The 22,430-nt window shown below is 35.4% G+C and overlaps 2 protein-coding genes across 2 annotated transcripts; both read right to left on the minus strand.

Annotated features, from left to right (window-relative positions):
• Positions 1-5,408: 5,408 nt before the first annotated feature.
• On the minus strand, positions 5,409-10,176 carry LOC149618462 (uncharacterized). The gene is made up of 5 exons (XM_089855212.1): positions 9,823-10,176; positions 8,098-8,244; positions 7,280-7,555; positions 6,087-6,869; positions 5,409-5,677 (listed from the first exon to the last, which is right to left on the minus strand). The coding sequence occupies exons 1-5, from the start codon at positions 10,040-10,042 to the stop codon at positions 5,541-5,543; spliced, it is 1,563 nt and encodes a 520-aa protein (XP_089711338.1). The 5' UTR covers positions 10,043-10,176; the 3' UTR covers positions 5,409-5,540.
• A 2,862-nt stretch (positions 10,177-13,038) lies between these two features.
• LOC149618463 (glutamate receptor 1-like) lies at positions 13,039-15,146 on the minus strand. The gene is made up of 7 exons (XM_089854023.1): positions 15,059-15,146; positions 14,830-14,988; positions 14,462-14,606; positions 13,893-14,113; positions 13,558-13,826; positions 13,148-13,411; positions 13,039-13,102 (listed from the first exon to the last, which is right to left on the minus strand). The coding sequence occupies exons 2-7, from the start codon at positions 14,908-14,910 to the stop codon at positions 13,039-13,041; spliced, it is 1,044 nt and encodes a 347-aa protein (XP_089710149.1). The 5' UTR covers positions 14,911-14,988; positions 15,059-15,146.
• Between the last annotated feature and the right edge of the window lie 7,284 nt (positions 15,147-22,430).

The following is a 22,430-nucleotide window of genomic DNA, read 5'->3' on the forward strand; positions in this document are numbered from 1 at the left end:
CATGTTAAACTCTATTAGAAAATATTAACCCTCGCCCGGTAAGATTATCATATAATTAATCAAGCTTAATAGCGTTTTCCTTTGTGTCCTCGCGGAGCGCTCCCGTCCCATAGAGGAATAAAACTAGGAGATCCTATTCTTCAAAAATAGTCTTTAACGAAGCTGGAAACTACTACTACCATTTTTATTGCTCCTTGGGAGCGCTCCGCGAGGACCCAAAGGAAAACGCTATTAGAAAAAATTAACAACACATGCTTTACCTTGCCCTTTAAAAGTAGAATATTTAAATTCTGGCGCGAAAATTTAAATATTCGAATTTTAAAGGGCAAGATAGGCAATTTTTGCTAAACACATTTTGAGCGTCGGCCTCAATACAGAGAAAGCTACAATTTTCTTTTAAATCTTTTATTTAAACAAAGAAACGTCTTTTACTGAACTTTTTACAATGCTTTTTGTTTTTACACAAATAATTTAGAAGATATAATATAAACATAATTAAAACTATTGATATAATAATATGCTCATAAACAATTTCTCTGTTTATAACAATATAACGAGATAAATGCTTCCAGTGATAGGCAGTTAGAGTGGTTTCCTTTTGTACTAAATTTTCATTGACAATTATTTTTTTGTTCGAATCCTCTTTATTGGCATTAGTTATTTGGTTTAAAACATCTTGACCAAGGCTTAAAAGGTTCTTATCTAATAAAGCGCCGTCTTTATTAGAAATAATTTGAACGATTGCTTTTAATTTATCATTGTTTTCAACTGGAACCAGCCTTAAAATATTTTTGTTGATATATTCGAGGTTTATTTTTGAAATGTCACCTTCAGCCAGGGAAATCATGCCACTGTTTTCCAAAAACGCAGCGGTTTTAGCCAAATAAACGGCCTGTTTCATTTCCTTTGAATTTAACATTGATTTTAAAGACGTAATATCTGGAATATCGTCTTTCTTTGCTTCAACATCGTTATTCTCAGCGGTGAATTCATCTACCTGTGTAGGATTTTGAGTGGCCGTTTTGGACAAATTTTCTATAGTCAGACTTTCTTTTGGGCTCGGCAGAGTTTCATTGTCCATCGGCAGAGTTTCGTTGTCCATCGGCAGAGTTTCGTTGGGCCTGGGCAGAGTTTCGTTGGGACTGGGCAGAGTTTCGTTGGGACTGGGCAGAGTTTCGTTAACTTCTTTGACGGTTACAGGCGATGAAGTTGAACCATTAACCGAGTTTTGAACGCTTATTCTTTTAGAATGGCAAACTCTCATACAAATTAAGAAAATTAAAACGTTGGTGATCTTCATTGTTTCCATGTGTAGTCTTAGCGATTTACATCAATACTAGAGACTGTATCTATGACTGTATGGAGTCGACAGTTGCTTTCGCTGCTAAGTTGTTTTCGCACTGTTTTGAACCTTCAACGGCACATGTGTTTGTGCTTCATCTACCTTGACAGCACGCGAGGGCCTCGGTTGTACTGGTGTTTATGACGATGTACTTGTATTCTAATGTTTTCCCAAGTCTAAATGACACGTACGGTACAGGAAGGTTATAACAACGCCTGTTGTTGTTGTCATCCCCCCGAGGATGGTGAAGATTTTATATGAATTGTAATAACATATTTTCAAATAAGTATGTCGCTAACCATAAAAAAAGCACAAACCTTGACTGAGAATGGCAGAATGATATGAGATTTTATCATTTTAAACTAACTGTACCAATACTATGCGAAAAGACTTAACTATCTGGATTTTGTAATGTTTAACCAGCAAATTATAGTATCGTAATGATACTTATAGATAGATATGGGATGAGATGCCTTTACTGACTTAAGAACCCGTTCAATATATCACCAACGAAATTTCGAAAATAAAGTTATAAGAAAATAGTACTTAAGAATGTTTTAAACTCATTTAAATAAATAGATTTTATTTTATTTTTTTTTAAACTAGATTCTTATTTTTTGTCAATAATCTTTGAATAAATACATTACATTTACACACACTAATACAAAGAAACCCGAAAGTTATTAACATCATTATTGAAATAATTACGTATTCCATCGTAACTTCAAACGTAGACGTAAAACCGGCAACGGGACTTTCAGTAGATGTTACCTCTACAAAATTTACAACCTTTAAATTTTCTTCAGCCTCAAAATTCACTTCACCATTTCCATTATTAAAAACGCTCGTTAAAAATTCATCCAATTTGGACTCTAGTAACGGTTTATTTTTCAGACCGAAATTAACCGAGTCCAAAGCAGATTGAATTTTATTAACAATATCCTCGTCTAACAGTCCTCCATCGTTTTTGTCAATCGCTCCTTTCAAAAAGGTGTTGTTTTCCATGTTTAAAACTTTGTGAATGTTTTTGTTAATGTAGTCTAAGTCAATTACCAAACTCTTTCCCAGAAAAACATCGCGGATGCCACTGTTTTCGAGAAAATCGTTGAATTTATCCGAAGTGGGTTTTGCTAAATCAGTCTTGGTCTTTATGGTTGAAATAGTCTGGTTAATATTTGGTGACTTGTTGTTTACTTCATTAAAAGGTGGTAGTGTGGGTTTCACTTTCATTGTGGTTTTAATTTCGTACGCCTTCTTTGTTGGAAGTTTCTGCTGTATTTTTGATGATTCCTTGATAAATACTTTGCCAAAAAGGTGCACTGGTTTCACTTTAGTTGTGGTTTTACGTAAATCAGCATTGGTTTTCTTGGATGGAAAATGTTGGAGCGTTGTTGAGGTTGATTCTTGGCTTACTTTCGAAGAAACTGGTATTTTAACGATACCGTGAAGATTATATTGTTCACTATGAGATGGTGGACTGGTGGTAACTGATGTTTTCGTCATTGGTGAACCCTTGGTAACACGCGCGTTAACGATCTTCGATATTTTTGGATTATCGCCGTTTATTTGATTGTTATCGATGGTTTTGGCGTGGTGCGTTCTGAATTTTACTTGTATAATCACAATTATAGCTATATAATAGCGTATCTTCATCTTGAAGTATATTTCTTAAACTAATACACTATTTCTAAATCTTTTCTAAACTAATATACTATTTCCAAATCTTTCCTAAACTAAATAAAAGTATTTCCAAATCTTTCCTATAAACTTAAAAAAGGTACTTCTAAATCTTTCCTAACTAAAAAACAAAAATTTCTAAATCTTTCCTGAACTAAAAATAAATATTCCTAAACTAAGAAAATATTTCCAAATCTTTCCCAAACTTAAAAAAGGATTTCTATATCTTTCTTAAGCTAAAAATAAAAAAAAAAATTTTTAAATCTTTCCTAAACAAAAAAAAGCATTTCTAAATCTTTCCTAACTTTTTTAAGTTTCAGCATAAGCTTGTTGCCAACGTAGTAGTGTTCTTAACTATTGAGAGAGCTTGTCCGCTTCACTAAACTTGAAAAGAACCTCTACTGCTAATTAAAGCTTCGCAACTGCGCTGTACTTGTTGCGTTCTACATGTGCCTACCTTCGTACGTTTATTTCCAAAGAGTTATACTATAAAATAATTCACGGTGACATTACAGAAAACTTAATAATTTTGTGGCTAACTTGTTGATATGAAATTTCCAAAAATGTGGTTTTTGGTACTAATTTCATCTTTGGTTCGAAATTGTGTAGTTATCTAATGATGTATAGCATAAGATTATAAGATATGTTCCATAAGAATGACACTACCTTTACTTCGTAATGCCAGAACCTATGACCTACTTCACTTCATGACAAGCTCCAATTAGTAACCAGAGACAAACTTATGGAACATATCTTATGAACTTATGACTATTGTGATATTTACAACAAATATTTTCAAACAAAATGAGTATTTCTTTTAAATACTCTTGGGATCCTTCTATTACATTTACAAACACTAATAAAAACATAACATAAACCTAAAGTTATCAACACTGATATAATTACGTATTCGATAGTAATTCCAACCCCTCTAGAACTAAAAATAGAAGTTCCTTCAGTAGATGTTACCTCTACCAATTTTTCAGCCTCTAACTTAGTTTCATTTTCAAAATTATTTTCGGCTTCTTCAAGCTCATCTTCAGTTTCAAAAAATCTTTGGAACATTTCAATTCCTGAAGCCACTGTTTCCGGTATGTTTCTGGAACCAACGTCTGTTGCGTCTAAAGCAGCTTGTATATCCTTCACGTGATCATTCTTCAATATTCCACCACCATTTTTTTCAATTGTCGCTTGTAACAACGTTCCATTCTTCAAGTCTAAGATTTTGTGAAGATTTTTGTTCAAATAGTCCAAATCAATTGACATAGTCTGTCCTTGCAAAAAGTCGAGCAGGCCGCTGTTCGATAGCAAGTCGTCTAATTTATCCTTGAACGAGTTGGGTTTCGTTTTCGGAGTTGTTATCGCTCCAGAATCATTCGTATGTTCCATTGGTGACATCTGATCAATCATTATTGGTGGTTTGTCACCGGAAACGTCATCATCCTTCTGTTTGATTGGATAATCTGGTTGTATTTTTGGTGGTGATTTTTTAATAACCTTCCCAGAAACGGGCATCATAACAATCCCTTGCATATTCCCACGTTGGCCAGTAGTTGAGATTGAGATTTTCTTCATGAGTGAAGCCTTGGTAACGGGCACGTTATTCACCATCGATGAATGTGAATTATCCACGTTGTTATCGATACTTTTAGCGTGGTAGGATCTGGTTTTTAATTGTACGATCACCGTAAACGCTATAAAAAAGCGTAGTCTCATATTGAACTAAAACGTAATACTTAATACTTAGGCTTTTAAATTTTTGAGATAAACGTGTAGTCAACGTAGGAGAGTTCTGTCTACTTCTGAGTACGTTTGTAAGCAGAGTTAAATGCACAGCGAAACCTCTACTGACAATTATTATTTTACGATTGCGCTGTGCCTGTATGTGTAGAACGTAGTTTTACGTTTTTCAGGTATGTTTTTCTGAATTCGACCCAGATTTCATTTTTGAGTTACGCCTCTATAACTTACAGTTACTGGACCCATATGGTTCAAATACTTTTAACAAATGTGCATAAACCAAAGTCGAAGTATATACCTAGATGTAAAACTTTTGACCTTTACCTTCCAAATAAATAAATAATGAAGTTGAACATATTTTAGTCACAAATATCTTACCGAGCACTTACGTCCCCTTTCCAAAGATATTACACAACCTATTGTAACATCTTGCCTTTAAAAAAAAAATAAATGGAGATAAAAATATTGTAACAATTTTAATAAATTTTCATTAGAAAACATTCTCTATTTGATTATTCACTGCTTGCACCTAATTCCCGATGCACGTGGCAAGGCTTAACGGGTCTTTAAAAAAACCACTCTAGGACAGTCCAGAGACACCATGAACACGAGTTAAGAATAGAAATGTAGATAGAAAATAAGAAGGTATACATGGGGTAAAGGTATCCAGAAATAGGCACGTAACCGTTAGCGTCTTCATGCGTCATAGCTAGATTAGTTTCACATTTTTCTGATGTACTCGCGTTACTGAGTGTCAACTAACACGATTTGTTCATGGACACTAAGATGACGTGATTTGTCTCTGTGGTTTTTTAAGGAAAATCGTGTCAACAAGAAGGGCTATAATTGAAGCAACTAGAAGAAATGACGCGAAGACCCAAAGAGGTTTGTATGTTCCGGACATAGCAATTGACACCCCTAAAAAACATCAAAAAGGTATTACTCTACTTGGGCTGCCAAATCAAAAATTCCTAGGGTGATAATTGCAGATGTCCCTTGAGTGGTTTAGCATTGTGGAACCAGACAAAATCAATTTTCATGCCTTGAAAGATTGTACTACCATAATTTCATAAGATATGTTCCATAAGTTTGTCACTGGTTACTGAGAGCTTGTCATGAAGTGAGACAGGTAGGTCATAGATTCTTGTAAAGCGACACCTGGTGAGACGCTGTCAAAGGTTTAGTACAGACTAAATAGGAAGATGGGATTCTCGCCTCGTTCTCGAACTAACCCTCAGTAACTCCCAAGCATTACGAAGTAAAGCTAAGGTCATACTTATGGAACATATCTCATAAACGTATGTTTGTACGAAGTTGAACTACTTACCAATAAGTTTAGGCGTTATCAGTGATATACTACTGCTAAAAATACTCGAAAACGACAGAAGAATTGGTATATCTTTAGGTTCAAAATGGTTCGTCATATGAGATAACCTCAGCGACTGGTAACTCGATATACTGAAAGAAAACAGTACGGACGACAGGACGTAGGTTTCCGGTGTGTTCCAGAAAATGTAGAACAAACAATTGCCCAACGCCGAAAGAAAACTTAGATAAATTAAAATATCCTTCCGAACAAATTGACGATCAATCATGAACGCGAACCCCAATCGCAAAATTAAGGCTGATATGCCGAAAGCCAAATATCCCTGCGACACAACGTGCTGCGATATACCGTACAAATCAGCGTGGGCCACCATCAAAATGTAACAGAAAATGTAGGTAGTCATAATGGAGGCGTCGGGTAACACCACACTGACACATCCCGGGTTTTTAATCGTTCTAATTAAGTCGCTTTTTAAGCTTGTCAAATCAACAGCTGGTGGTGAACCTTTGACCGAGCTTTTGGAGTTTTCCAAGTCTTTGACATTCCCTCGTCTAAGTTGGCCATTCCGGTACTTGTCTGTGATTGGTACAATTACGGGCTGTTTCCCACGTGAATTATTTTGTACGAGTTCATTTTGATGATTTTCATTAAGCATTTTAGTGTTTTCAGTAACAAATTCGACTTCATATTCTCCGTTTTTTATGGTTGCGTTTGCGTCAGTTGGGTTGATTTTCATTTCCGTGATGGGTAGTTCAACTTTTTCAATTACGATGTCGTTGGACCCTTAACGTAATTAAAATAATCACAATTTACTATTCAATTTTAACCTATAGTTCAAGATAAGCTGGACGATCCGGCTAACGTTCAAGAACTAATAGCATAAGTTTATAAGATATGTTCCATGATAAGTATGACACTTCCTCTACAAGTTGGTAATGCTACTGAGAGACTTACAGCTCGAGATAACTAGTTCGAGTTAGAACGACGGAAGCGAGAATTGAAGTCCTACACTCGGTGGTTAATTTTGCAGGACTTCCATCTTCTCCTATTTAGTCTGCACTAAGCCTTTGACAGCGTCTCACCAGGGGTCGCATGACCAAGCTTTCAGTAGCCAGTGACAATTTTATGGAACATATCTTATGAACTTATAGTATGAACTAAGCAAAAGTAAATGTAATTTCGAAAGGACTTACTTTCCAGTGGTTTCCGAGTGTTTAAGTCGAAGTGTCTCTCATTCCTCGGTCTGAGGAGAAAAATTGCTGGAAAGCATTGCGCGGCAAACCCGGCAACTAGAAGCAAAGCGCCTCTATATTCGTAGACACTTAAAAGGTATTGTATTAATAACGGCAATGTAAACATGGCAATTGCAGGGGCTGTCAGCAAGATGGCCAAAGCTGAAGCCCGGAATTTGTCGAAATACTGAGATATCACTATGAATGACGAATGCATGAAAAATCCGTGAAAGATTCCTGAAATTAATGCAAACCGTATTACATTACAATCATGCATTGCATAAGTATGAAAAACTGAAACGCCTCGCTACGAGAAATACACCGCCACTAGCGCTCCCCTACCCATTTAGAAAATGCCTTTTCGACCCATACTTATGGAAATTGTGATAGGCTTATGGTCATATAATTATTGTGAAAAAATATGACATGGTTATATCAAGAAGTAATATCTAGTTTATTAGGGAGAAGGTATAAATTCGCCCCACATTTATAATCTAGCTTTATCTCCAGTCCAAACAAACGTAGGTCCGGAGTTAAACCCCACCGCCTCTAAATTACAACCAGCCAGCATCTCATTGGTTCTTGAAAACTCACGTCAGCGCGACGCGAATGACGAAAATTAAGTATTTCCCGACTGAGGAGAGGCCGCGAAATAGCCCGGCCTCCTTTTACCTCCCCCCTTGTATTTTAAAAGGGGGACTGGGACTATGGCGCTCGAATACTTAGGCATCTTCTCCCTAATCAACTAGATATCACTTCTTGGTTATATCGTCTCTCACCATAAGGAACTCCGAAAAAAACGGATAGCATAAGAATAGACTTGGGTGATATGAAGCATACGAAACTCCCAAAAACAAACAAGGCCAAACTTGAATTAAGTAGCTGTCGAACTGTCATAATCCTCGTTACTATCGGAAGTACAATACCTAGGAATTATATAACATTATTATTATATTAATTGTGTTTGTTAAACGCAACCAACCAAGCACGTTAAATGACAAACACTAAATACTCCTAATAAGACAGAAATTTATGAGGCTTGACGCTAATATCATACGTTACTAATGGGTCTCTAAGTTACTTAAGTCTATTTTCGCAGCCACCCCTGTCGGGTCTTGGTACGACACTTGATTTTAATTGCAAATGCTTGCCGATAAAACTTACTGAACAAGAAATTTAGTAATTTACATATGTTAGTATGAAAATAAATAAAGTGGAAAACCGTTTAGATATGCTTGTATACTTACATGCAAATTATTATAAAAAATATTAGAATACTAAATTTAAACCTAAACTTGGCGGATAATAAGGTAACCTGACCCACTCTCAACCCGGTTTAACAAACCAAAGCTAATTAAACCTTTAATCTAACTAAAACCCTAATTAAATATAATGAAACCTTATATAAACCTCAAGTAAACTTCAAATAAACCTCAATTAAACCTTAAATGAACTTAGTTAAATATTAATTAAATCCTTAATTAAACCCTAATTAAATCCTTAATTAAACCCTAATTAAATCCTTAATTAAACCCTAATTAAATCCTTAATTAAACCCTAATTAAATCCTTAATTAAACCCTAATTAAATCCTTAATTAAACCCTAATTAAATCCTTAATTAAACCCTAATTAAATCCTTAATTAAACCCTAATTAAATCCTTAATTAAACCCTAATTAAATCCTTAATTAAACCCGAATTAATCCTTAATTAAACCCGAATTAATCCTTAATTAAACCCGAATTAATCCTTAATTAAACCCGAATTAATCCTTAACTAAACCCTAATTAATCCTTAACTAAACCCTAATTAATCCTTAACTAAACCCTAATTAATCCTTAACTAAACCCTAATTAATCCTTAACTAAACCCTAATTAATCCTTAACTAAACCCTAATTAATCCTTAACTAAACCCTAATTAATCCTTAACTAAACCCTAATTAATCCTTAACTAAACCCTAATCAAACCTTAATTAAACCCTAATAAAACCTTAATTAAACCCTAATTAATCCTTAATTAAAACCTTATTAAACCCTAATTAATCCTTAAGTAAAACCTAATTAAACCCTAATTAATCCTTAAGTAAAACCTAATTAAACCCTAATTAATCCTTAATTAAAACCTAATCAAACCTTAATTAAAACCTAATTAATCCTTAATTAAAACCTAATCAAACCTTAATTAAAACCTAATCAAACCTTAATTAATCCTTAATTAAAACCTAATTAAACCCTAATTAATCCTTAATTAAAACCTAATCAAACCTTAATTAAACACTAAACTAATTAAACATAACTAAACCCTAATTAAAACTTAAATGAAACCTATTAAAACCCATATTAAACCCCCAACCAAACCAAAACCTAAAAACTTAATAAACAAACGTAACACACCATGAATACTAACTACAAATGGTCAGATTCCCATCTTACCCTCTAAATAACCATACGTTAATAAACAAATAAGTATGAAACTAGACAAATTAAATTCATGATGACAAACCGACAAGATTCCCGGTAACAGAGGAGAGAAAAAAGGGCCATGACGCTTCTTCTTGACTTATCTGCAATGTCTCTTTAACAGCCGGATAAATAACACCCAAAGTCCCGAAAATTCCATACGCCGGAAATCCGGTAATCCATAATCCAAACGCGATAACCCAACTCCATCCTTTATCTGGACCTGGATTCTCCCAGACCGAATTAAAATTAGAACACGACATTTTTATTACTAAATAATTTCAAGCAGCGCCGTTAATCACTTATCACACAAACACGACCGTTCACTACACGGAAATGAAAACACTCTCGGCTTCGTTCACTTCGAGGTTACAATGCCAGACCTAGGCTAACGATACGTTATACTTCTACCCCACGCTATTTAGATAGGAAACTTTTCAATGACAAATTTTTTTGCTGCATTTATAATTAATCTAAAATGATGATACTAACGAAACTCGAATTAATATATTCTATCAACACTTTTACTTATTAAAATTTAAGTGGTTTTACTCTATCTTGCGATAACGATATTAGCTTAAATATTATACGTAACCCTAGCTTCAACTGTCGTACGCAATGTCTGAAAACAACTGAAGAATTATTAGTACAGACCGTACTTTTGAAATTTTAGAAATTTACATAGACTTTTGGCAATGGTTGTGAGATTATCATGGTTAGTATTTTACTCTTTCAAGGTTTTCTGGTATACATTAGAACGAATTATTTTTTTTAACATGAATATTCTAGTCTTAACCAGTTTAACTATTCCTAATCAGTGTTGCTTTTGTACAGGGTGGTGCAAAAATGGTGGTAGAAGCGAAGTACAGTGGTTCAATGGGAAATCAATTTTGGGTCGAAGATATTCTATGGAATTTTGTACTGAAGGTCACAGTTTACAACTTATGATTACAGTGTTTTATGCATGACCCCTTGATATATTAAATTAGCAATCATTGCCTTTCAGTTTAGTTTCATACTTAATTTTAAGGGGTTATCCCTAAAACACTGAAATGCTCATAACTTTTTTAAGAGTGTCAAAGAGCATTTTTGACTCAAAATTGTTCATAGAACATACTGTAACATCGTTTTATGCAACACTCTGTACATTATGGCATATTCAAATTTGCTTTCCATGCTCCAAATCTTCTTGATTTTGACCATAAAAAAATCTAAATTCACTAACAATATTATTACAAATAAGTCTGCATGATTTATTCGAGGCCATTAGGGTTGCATGTAGGCAAATTAGCCCTAAATATTAATTTTAAATACGGTAATTAAGGTCTCATTAGAATATTATTGTTTTTTATTATTTCCCCCTACACTATATCTCGCTATCAAAGCATTAGATCTCGTCTTTGAAGGTTTTAAGTTTCTAACAAATTTAATAATAACGGACAAGTCTCATAATAAAATCGAAAAACAACTGGTATCAGCTATGGTTTAGTTTAAACAAATGCCACTAGATGCTCTCAAGCTTGGAAAAGGCTAGTTTAAGCTTCGCCTTCCTTAATGAATTCTGATTGGTTCTTGCATTTTGGCAAGGTGTAGAAGATTAGCCTGCATGTAAGGGCTTGGAAGAAAGAGGTGAGATTGAGTCGAAAATATCGATACCTATAACTTTAGTCTCTCAACCCCCATCTATGGAACGGCAATGAAGTCCTCCCAGCATCCTGAGCGTTTCGGTACTCGTAAGGGTCGTGTCAGAGTCTGCAGACACGACCGCAAGTCACTATGGAATACTTTCATTGCCGCAGATCGCACCTCAAAATTGTCACCCAATCTCAACCTCATTCCTGCAAGGTTAGGGGGCGTTACACGAACCAGCCTTTGCTTGTAACCCCGAGAAAAAAAATTCTATGACACTACCCCTTTACAAAATCTTTTGCAAGCCGAGTGTCAAATATCAAGAAGTCAAAAATCAAAATCGAGAACTTGATTTGGAATTTAAGTAAAAATTTGGTTTCCTGATCAAAAGACTGGTATTTTGGTTATTTAATTACTAAATACAAAACGTAGAAGTACGGTAATCACTACCTTTACCTTCTCTCATACTAACTATAAAAACACCAGGTGTTTTATAAAATAAGTAGAAATATTCATAAAGATATTTTTACTGGGGAAATAGGAGATCATCTAATTAATAATTGTAAACACTTCAATCAGCATCATTTTTACAAACGTCCTTGGATGTTAATGTCTAATCGCGCGGCTACATTTTATACGTCATTAAGCAAAAACCTTGATTTATAACAAAAACAATTCTGGAAGTTTGGGTTTAATGAGGATAAACCCAACTAGACGTTCTTTAAAGATCACCCACGGACCACGTTCACATACCTCTTTATATTTTTAATATAAGATATTACTGAACAAGTGTTAAAGTAGTGGATACGATGTTATTAATTATATCATAAGGCTACCATATTCTTCATAAGTATTTGTCCCTGGTAAAAGGGATGTTGTTGATAGTGGATTTCTGGTTAGAGGGGCATCTCCTGGCGGTGGATTTAAATTAATTAAAATAGAAACTAGCATCTACTGTGATCACTATTTTTATTCGAAACCGACTTGACCAGTTAAAGAAAATCAAAGTAGCCCATGTGTCTATTCAGTTCCAGTTTGGCCCGTCGAGGGGGGGGGGGGTGTTAAGATGATAGGGAAGCTTCTTGAATATTGTATAGTATGTAAAATACTATTGACAATAATGACAGACCCATACTTATAGACTATTGTAAGGTTATGCTCTAGTAAAGATAATATTGCCCATAAGTCTATTGTGTAAGTTTAAAATCACCTATTAAATTCTACTCCAATTAAACGTGTAAGAACACAAGAGTCTAGAACGTGGTATGTGACTCCAGACAGAGAAAATAGTCGACTGAAGAGTCGGAATATGAATTTGATATTCTCTCTAGCTTTACAGCTTTATATTAACCACTCAGGTGGCGACACATATATTTAAGTCAGACAATTAATATTTAAAAAATCTTGTGACTTATAGGGTCTATAAATAGTAGGCTTATGAGCTTCTCGACCTTTTGACTAAGATTAAAGTGTATATAACACAAAGAAATATACTACAATATAGTTCCGTTTTTGCGCGTAGATGGCGCTACAGTGATGTACCTCGAGAGAGAAGCCTAGTAATTTTTTTAGGGTACCTGTGTTATACACTTAAAATATAAATGTGTGTCTGTCCGTTTGTAAGAATGCTCTAGAAGTAATTTTTGCTTCGTATAAACCACATGGCACGTCGTCTACGTCTCCTACCGCAGACTCTAAAACGATTTGGGGGATAATTATCTCCAAGCCTATTTTTGTACAGCAGTATTCTGGCTGCTCTTTGATTCCCATAACCGAAGTACTCAAAATAGAAGTAGATGAACTCGGTAATGAAAACCGCGATGGACAATGCTAGTCCACCGACTAGAAACCAAAACATGACGTAAACTTCTTCGAAAGTGGTTGAGTACAATCCACCATCTTCGTTGACGCCGTCAGTTGGTTTGCACAGTTTTTGAGTTCTCATTTCGAAGTAGTAGTATCGAAGGAACTGGATTATGCCATTCACGTTTAGACTTTTAATTCTGTAGATTAAATCATGCTAATTTTAACGTAGTCTTCTTTATTTCACCAAAACGTTACGAATTTAGGCTTAATTAGCATTAAAATCAAGGCTTATCCAACGTTAAAACCAAGGCTTTTATGCTTTTTGCACAAGTAATGTTCTTACATTTCGTTAATTTGACTTGCAAATGGCGACTTCTTTCGCAGTACCATAGCCCAGTACGTATTAGTCAGTCTCTCATTGGCTACATAAAACGTGCAAACGCCTCGAACATCACGTGGTCCTTCGTACATCACCTTCGTTAAATATGTTAAGTAACTAGCGTAGACAAAATCCCTTTTCAGCAATTCCTCTACTAGTTTTTTATGATTCATGTTTTTAATGAAATTATCTTGGATGTTTTTCTCGAATAACTGCTGAAAAACGATGCTTTTCTGGCAAGAAACATTAATTGGCGTTATGCCTGAACAATTCCAAACTGCATCTAGTCGACATAGTACCTTAAAGAATTCGTATGTTTCTGTATGTTTACGAACGCCAACTCTAGTGGTTGGATGCAGTTTCAAATAGTCGTGCAGCGTTTCCGGTGGTGTTTCCGTTCTAAAAAAACCTTTGAACGATGTAAGATTGCAGTTGTAAATAGCAGAAATTATGAAGGATCCCAAACACGCAACAAAAAGAAACATGCGACTCCACATTGCTTTTGGTGTAATTGTTACATCTGGAATTTAATTTTGTACGTGAAATATTACCCTATAGTGCGTAAGTATGGGTCTGCCGTAAGGGCATCGTCTATGCGAGACAAAATTAACGCGACTGTTGCGCCATCTTCTTTTCAAAGTTTCTCCTCTAAAAACGAACGCCTGATATACGGTGATTTTCACAGTAGGCTATAGTTTCTATTAGCGGCAAATCCGCCACCAAAAGATGCCCAACTACAAGGCGCTCGTTAACGAGAAATTCGCCGCGAGACGTCGCTCTACCATTTTATAAACCAATCAAATATCCTTTCGACACATACTTTTGGAGAACATGATAGGCTTATGATAAACATTGGGAAAACGTCTACCTTGACGAGTGAATATCCTGATAACTTGCACAGATACAAGCCATAAATCCTGTTCTCGATCCTGTTGGAAATTTTGCGACACTTTCCATAATATTGTCAAAACGACGGATAAGAAAATGCAAACGAAAACAATTGCTAGCCATGTCTGAAAAGTGAAAAAAGAGCAAAGACAAATAATTGAAGTGATGTACAATGTGTTATGCAGGGGCGGGCTCCACTGGGCGTGCGTGAATTACATAGCATTGGGAATCCATCCACTAGGTTGTTTCACGCTTACAGTCAAGTGACACTGCCCAATTACTACTCCACGTTATAGTAACACTACTACTACAAAATGTAGTCTTAACATCTAAGTGTATTACACGTACAATTATTGTAAAAGGTTCGAATAACACCCAAGTTTTCTTCAGTGATTCAGGCGACAAATAAATGTATGATATCGATTCCATATGTATTGGCAATGTAAAATGCACAACAGATTGACGTTCGTGGTTTACTGATATGTCACCAACACCAATATCAGCTTCCTGTTCCGAAAAAAGTGTCGAATATTCGCCAGAATTGATTCGAAGCTAATCGTTTCATAGTTTTACCAACCTCATTAAAAACATCTCCAATTATGCCAACCCAGTGGCCATCCCTAGTTTTTCGACCGTAGACTTTTGGTTGTGGAATTTTCACTTCATACCTTTGGGTATTAACAGTGGCTTTCAAGGCATTAGAATATTTTCATTTCTTGTTAATCATAGATTTTGTAGTGCAAACTTGGCAGAAGTAAAGTGAATAACACGTCACCTGTGCTCTACTTACAGGCGGGAGGCCGTCCTCTTGGGTTATTTACATCGCGCCAAGATGCAACGCCAGATGGAGCCCAAGTTCAATGCCAACTCGTATTGCCTCTAGCGGTGCTTCGTGGATGGCGCGAGGGAATAACCCAAGAAGGTGATCTACCCAGTCCCTGTGGTGTTTGCATCTCTTATGCACTCAAATGGAATTGTCCGTTTCAAGATCTTACTTAAAGTTTAACTTCTCTGCCACAATTTCAAGAATCTCAATTGAGAAGCCACGCCATCTATCGCCAGGAAATGCGGGAGCAATCGTAGTCGGTTTATTCTTTTGGCAAGTAAAATGGATTTGTTTAAAATATAGGTACTCGAACCTAGAATGATAATGGTAATAATTACTTCTATTGTCGAAACTTTAATAGTTCGGCCTTGAAAGTTGTTAAAAACGGGGTAATACAGAGGTAACTCCACTTTCAAATATTTCTTATTGGCCAGATAGACCCCCTTTCGAACAAAATAGCTGTTGCCTACACCAGGTGAATAGTATGACCAAATGCTGCACCCATTTACGGTGGAGTTCGATTCAATTTCAATCTGAAATTAAAACGAACTGTGAAGTAGGCATCAGCGGGTAGGTAAAAATTATTTGAAATAAGTTCAAAAAATTTGCTCAGATGTCTTTTTTTACAAAGACTTTAACTGCTTGGTGCCTAATTACTTTCTGTTATTATAATTTACCTTTGATAATACTAGAAAGTAACCCCGTCACACGCATATATTAAAACCTACATTGTCTTCGGGAAATAACAAAAGGATTCGATCTCCTTCAGTTAGAAAAGATGCCAAAATATCAAGTTCATCTGGGTACATTAACGAAACCCCAATCACCCACGATCTGTCCGAACCTTGCAAATGACCATCCTGTTCAGTAAGTTATTAATTTTACCATATTTAACTAAACCATCTAAAGATTATGTATTAATTTTATGAACCTTGTAATTGGAAAGCATTTCGAAGAGATCCTCTTGATTCTTAGCAATAGCAACGTAAACATTGGCGTATTTAAATTGGTTTTCAATGTTGATATTAACTCCACGTATGATAGTAGGCGATATGTCGGAACGATACAAGAGTTGTAAAAGGAAAACCAGAACCGGGGAAACTAAAAATCATAGGGCCTAATCATTAACTTACAAAATAATATAGGACGTTCTGAAAAGTATATGAGTGAATTTGAGTCGAAATTGTTCTATGCCATTTTGCCGTTATATATGATGAAAAATAATATCGGACGTTCCTAAAGTACAGTGGGTTTTCTATGAATGGTTATGAGTCGAAAATGTTGTATCACATTTTGTCGTAAGGGATATTGTTTATATATGACCAATTTTCCCGACTCGCGAATAATCTATCTCGCTTTGGTGGCCAAAATGTCATAAAAGTTACATTTCCTTTGTCCAATTCTTTTTACAGATAAAGATATAGATCACAATAGAGTAATGGCAGCCCTCTGCCTTGGACTGTATTAAGCTCTATGGGGAAATAACATGGGGTGCCATTAGTCTATAGGTTATTTTTTTTTCGGCAAATTCACCACAAGGATATGCCCCTTTATACATTCTCAGTTCCAACCCATACTTATGCAGAATATGATAACCTTATGCATTAATTTATTAATAGTATAATTATCAATTACCAGCTGGTGATTCGCTACTGTCAAATATGATGACTTCCTTTCGACCTATGCTTTGGATTACATTTAAAAGTACTTCAAAAAGACTAAGGGCCAAGAGGTTACTATTAGAAGAAGAGAGCATTGCGATACTACCGGCTTCTTTCGCGGAAGTAAAATGATTAGGCCTAAATAACTTCCGTAATATCATTCCCCGATCCGGACGAGTGTATGGTATTGATTTTACATAATCCCTCACATTTCCATAACAATTTTAAAAGTTCTTAAGTTCTTCAATATCATAACTGCAATAAAACATAAGTACTATACGATATTGTAGGCAAAAGTAAAATCATAAGTTAATAAGATATGTTCCATATAAGTTTGTCACAGGTTAAAAACTAGAGCTTGTAATTTTGAAGTGATTGAAGTAGGTCATAGATTCAGGGTAAAGCGACATACGCCTGGTGAGTATGGCGCTGCTGTCAAATTTGGGTAACTTAGTAAGTTCAGACTAAATAGGACCTAGATGGAACTTGGTCCTGCAAAATTAATTAACCACCACCGAGTGTAGCTAGGACTTCAATTGACTCGCTTCCGTCGTTCTCCTTCTCGAACTAGTTATCTCGAGAACTGTAAGTCCATCTCAGTAGCATTACGAACTTCTATAGGAAGTGCCATTCTTACTTATGGAAGGAACATATCTTATAAACTTATGGTAAAATAGTAGTGAACAACACTTAAGAAATATGTGATTTTGTAAGTATAAATAGAGGGTGAAATTGAAAATCAAGTTATAATTTTTCTAATCGATTCTTCTACTAATTACAAGACTTATCTGCATAGTTAAACATTCAGTAAATAAATCCGAATAATTTCAAAATTCAAATCAGTTTGAGATTTCATAGTTAATTTGAAATTTGCACCTGCTACCAATCACGGGACGTAACGCCCTGCCTTCTTGGTCTTATAATTAGTAGAAGAATCGATAAAAGAAATCCGTTACCCTCCCTTTGAGCTTTGTATTTCGTAGAATCATTAAAAATGAAAAAGGGAATAATTGTAAGCCAATTTTCAATAATAAAAAAAGAAATTCCTTATAATTACAAGCTACGCAAAATGTAATGATATGTAAACCGGTTAAGTCAGCAATCCAGAGGTTCAGAGCTAGTTTAATAAAATAATTTTAACTTTCCTACGGAGATATTATAAAAGTCGGTTAGATCCAGTTAATACCGGTTCTTAATGTAAGGTGTCCTTGGTTTAGGTTCAGTATTAACGGTTTGTTTTGAAAGAGAATATATCTTAGAAGAAAAGTTAAGATAAATTTTTGCGTGTTATCATTAAATTAATTTTGCAATTCAAGGAAGTTTTCGAGCAAAGAGAAATACGTTTAGTTTTTATTGGAAACGAGATGCCTACTGATTTTCGTAGTTAATATAGTATTACATATGTTTAAAAGCTTAATTATTAAGCCTAACACGTAGGTTTCAAGTCTTTAATAATTAAAGGGGGCGGGGCTACAGTATTGTCTGCTAGAGGGGTAGGTACTAAGGGGACACTGATTACTATTAGCTGAATCAAGAAGTGATATCTAGTTTATTAGGGAGAAGGAATAAGATGCCCAAGTATTCGCGCGAGCCATAGTCCCAGTCCCCCTTTCAAAATACAAGGGGGGACGTAAAAGGAGGCCACCGGGCTATTTCGCCAGCTCTCCTCAGTCGGAAAATACAAGTAATTTTCGTCATTCACTGACGTGAGTTTTCAAGAACCAATGATATGCTGTCTGGTTGTAATTTAGAGGCGGCGGGGATTAACTCCGGACAGGCTACGTCTTTTGGACTGGAGATAAAGCTAGATTATAAATGTGGAGGTGTATTTATACCTTCTCCCTAATAAATTTTATATCACTTCTTGACTGAATGTATACGTGGTTATACCGATTATTTTACCGTCAGCAGTCCAGCAGCACTCAAAATAATTGTACAGTATAAAATTACAAGATTACAAGATTGTTTAGAGATTATACTAAATGTTCCATACGTTATAACTTTGTTTCGGAAGCTAACTAACAAACTTTCAAGGATTTTCATATCACATCTTTCCTTAAATGATTTACAGAATGGTGACGCTAGCAGTAAACCTTGGTTAAAACTAGTTTGAAAAGTGATAACGTTATTAAAATAACTCCTTAAGATGGCCTAGTTTAACGATGAAAGATCAAGGTTCTCTACTAACCATAATATTGATACTGAATGCTATAAGAGTTATCTCTAAGTCGAGTTGAGTATGGATGGATTGAGGATGTTTTATTTCAAATAATAAACAGCTGATTATCTTTATCTGCCTCTAGCATTTTGTAAGCGATAAACGTATGGTTTCCGATTTCACTTTTACTGACGATAAAACACAAAAGCACAAGAGTTTCAAGTTAATGTTTCTTTTCATTGCTTTTTAGAGGCATTGTTCAAAATGCCCACACTTGTGCTATTACATTTTGAACTACATTTACATTACCAGCTTAGGCACACTTAAAGTACATTTTAAAGTACACTTCTGCTAGATAAAGGTACTTTAACATTCTTAGATTGGAGGCTATTGAAATTGTCTAAACAAGATGAGCACTCTGATATGTCTACTCCACATGTATTATTATTTCCTTGTTTTGAGGGCCAAGCAATGAAGCTAGAATGTAGCAACTTGCGTGTACCGAATGTTTCAAAACTTAAGGTGAAACGTTAATGTCTTTAAACTTTTACGACGTAACATTATAACTGAATGAATAGCACGCCCCTAGCGGTATTATATTTTAAAATTAAGCTAACAGCATGGATATGTATAAATAATGCGTATTATGGAATCCCAACTATACCAAACAGCTGTTCACGAAATATGCGTTACACTAGCTGATATGAGACGCTCTATAAAGCTAGGGAAAAATGGCTAGATCACGTGGAGAAAAGGAATTGTATCTCTTCGGAGAATCCTGATAGGTGCGTGTGAAATTTCACCCATGCGCAAAGAGAGAGAAAACACGAATTTCCCTCTCACTCACAAGGTTGGGGGGGGGGCTGGAAGTCATATTTTTCGCTGTTAACCGGGCGCCTAAGTGCAATGCGTCGTGGAAGATAAGAGATGGGAATCCACAATAAATATTGTTTATACATATCCATGCTACCCGCATCTAAAATAATTTTTTTCTAGCGTACGATTGCAGCTAAACGCGGAATCCAGAACGGAGCTTCAGTATCAAAATTAAAATTAGTGCAAAACCATTACAATCCACTATTTTTGAACGTGTTCTTAGGAGGCCTATATAATGATCTAGAATTACTTAATGATTCAACTTTCATTAAACAAGAGGAAGCAGCCGTTGAAAATTAATGCAGAAAACAATTAACATTTCTTTTTTAATCTTAATGATAGAAATAATAATTTAAATTAGACTTTCATGGATAGTGAAGTACGATTTCTTAAATAGAGTTTCACCTCGTCAGTAAGCCCCGCCCAGATGCGTCAGATGGTCTGTGGACAACAAAGATCAAGAAGTGATATCTAGTTTATTAGGGAGAAGGTATAAATTCGCCACATTTCAAGCTTTATCTCCAGTCCAAACGTATAGGGTCCGGAGTTAATCCCCGCCTCTAAATTACAACCAGCATCGCATTGGCTCTAGAAAACTCACGTCAGCGCGACATGAATGACGAAAATTACGTATTTTCCGACTGAGGAGAGTGTAGCGAAATAGCCCGGCCTTCTTTTACGTCCCCCCTTGTATTTTGAAAGGGGGACTGGGACTATGGCACGCGAATACTTAGGCATCTTAAACCTTCTCCCTAATAAACTAGATATCACTTCTTGAGAAGATATAAACAATACGGACCATCCAAATTTGGTGCAGGACTGGCAACTCTGAAGCTCAGTCTAACGTCTAAGTTGCGTTCACATACCGTCCTACCAATGTTTCGTCTTAACCCTAACTCAAGCAGACGATACTAGGGCCCCGCCCCCTTTTGAAATGGCCCATTATTAGAGTGAGAATACGATTAAATTTCTGCCAAGTAGGCCTAAATGTTTGTAAATATTTGTTTTGCATATTTTAAAGTAATTACTCATTGCACCCAAACAAACAGGTGCAGACAGACTAAATGTCGTTTCTGTAACTTGCAAGGTGAAGTTGATTCAACACCGCAAGGGCGTTCCCTTGTTTATAGCGGCCTAATTATAAAACCTGCACGTGGTGTACGCAATTCATCAATCAAAATTTCCAATTAAAATTAAAATTTTGATAATGATGTAATCGGTTCAAGTTTGAAAGTATTTTTTTTCTTTTTTCATAATTATAGGATTTATAGGAAAAAAATGTGCTTTTATGTAATGTGTTTTACATAGGATATTATAGGACCTTTCGTAAATTTATGGGATAATATCGGATAGGTTCAAAAATATAGGATTTCATAGGAATTATAGGACCACTGGGCTCCCTGGTGTCACACTCTCAATGCGTTTCACCTTCGTGACAGAGTTCTGACTTCCCCCATAGGACCAGACTTGGTCAACACTTCTGACCCCAGCAGTAAAATAACACCAGTAAATGGTCAAACCATCCGATCTACAACTTCTATTTGAATCAATAACCCGCACAGAGCATCTGACGCAATTCCAACGCAATATTTCCTAACTTCAGCTACAAACTTAAAAATTTAATAAAAATCTTGAAAATTAGAGATTTAACTTAGTTCTACTACTAATATCTTCTTAATTAAGATCACAAAGGTGTATTAACGACAAACGTAACCGTATATCAATTAAATTTAGGTTTGAAACCCAATTAACTGCTCCCATAATATCGCCGTGCAATAATTATACAATTTCGAAATGACAAAAATTACCACAGAGAGACAGTTATACTAGGGAAATACTAAAAAAATTTTAAACCCAATAATTATATGATATGGTTGGTCTTAACGTTTGGAAAAACGAGCTTTCGGAATACCATATTATATTAAGAAGTAAGTTAAACACGGAAGTAATCAAAAGGCCATTTTTAAAAAGGGTGGGGCGCATTATCGTCTGCTCAAATTTAGGGTTAACATCGAGTATGTTAAGAACAAAGACGTTAGATAAGGCTTCAACGTTACCTATCCCGCATCAAAGACTACTTTGTGTAAAACCATATCTTTTTTTATGTCTTTGTTGTCCACATAACAGATGTTACGTCATAAATGGATACCCCAGGCTAGAATATTATTTCTTAATTTTAATCGAAAGAGCGTTTAAAATAATGAATATATCAATTGGAACCATGTTCCTATCTGCAATATTAAAAAAGATACGAGCAATTAAGTTTCCGCAGGGATAGATTTAATTTTATAAGTGGGAATGGAGAACAGAGTAATATCTGGGCGCGCGTCAAAGTCCTGGACCCCCTTGAAAGAAGAGGCGGGTCATAGCGATAGAGGTAAAAAAGCAGTTACGTATTTTTCGCCGTCCCCGTCAGCAACGTCATCAA

This window comes from Phalangium opilio, unplaced genomic scaffold (assembly GCF_054372755.1).
Source record: "Phalangium opilio isolate 3A_F unplaced genomic scaffold, DU_Popi_V2 ptg000209l_1, whole genome shotgun sequence".
Lineage (NCBI taxonomy): Eukaryota > Metazoa > Arthropoda > Arachnida > Opiliones > Phalangiidae > Phalangium > Phalangium opilio.

What these genes read in the sequence shown, in the direction of transcription:
- LOC149618462 (XM_089855212.1), bottom strand. Translation starts at nt 10,042, where the DNA reads ATGTCGTGTTCTAATTTTAATTCGGTCTGGGAGAATCCAGGTCCAGAT. An exon ending in CACTCGGAAACCACTGGAAA is followed by an intron (nt 6,870 to 7,279) that starts GTAAGTCCTTTC and finishes AATTACGTTAAG; the next exon opens with GGTCCAACGACATCGTAATT. An exon ending in GATAACGCCTAAACTTATTG is followed by an intron (nt 5,678 to 6,086) that starts GTAAGTAGTTCA and finishes GATGTTTTTTAG; the next exon opens with GGGTGTCAATTGCTATGTCC.
- LOC149618463 (XM_089854023.1), bottom strand. Translation starts at nt 14,910, where the DNA reads ATGGAATCGATATCATACATTTATTTGTCGCCTGAATCACTGAAGAAA. An exon ending in CAGGATATTCACTCGTCAAG is followed by an intron (nt 14,114 to 14,461) that starts GTAGACGTTTTC and finishes ATTAAATTCCAG; the next exon opens with ATGTAACAATTACACCAAAA. An exon ending in GCAAGTCAAATTAACGAAAT is followed by an intron (nt 13,412 to 13,557) that starts GTAAGAACATTA and finishes TTTAATCTACAG; the next exon opens with AATTAAAAGTCTAAACGTGA.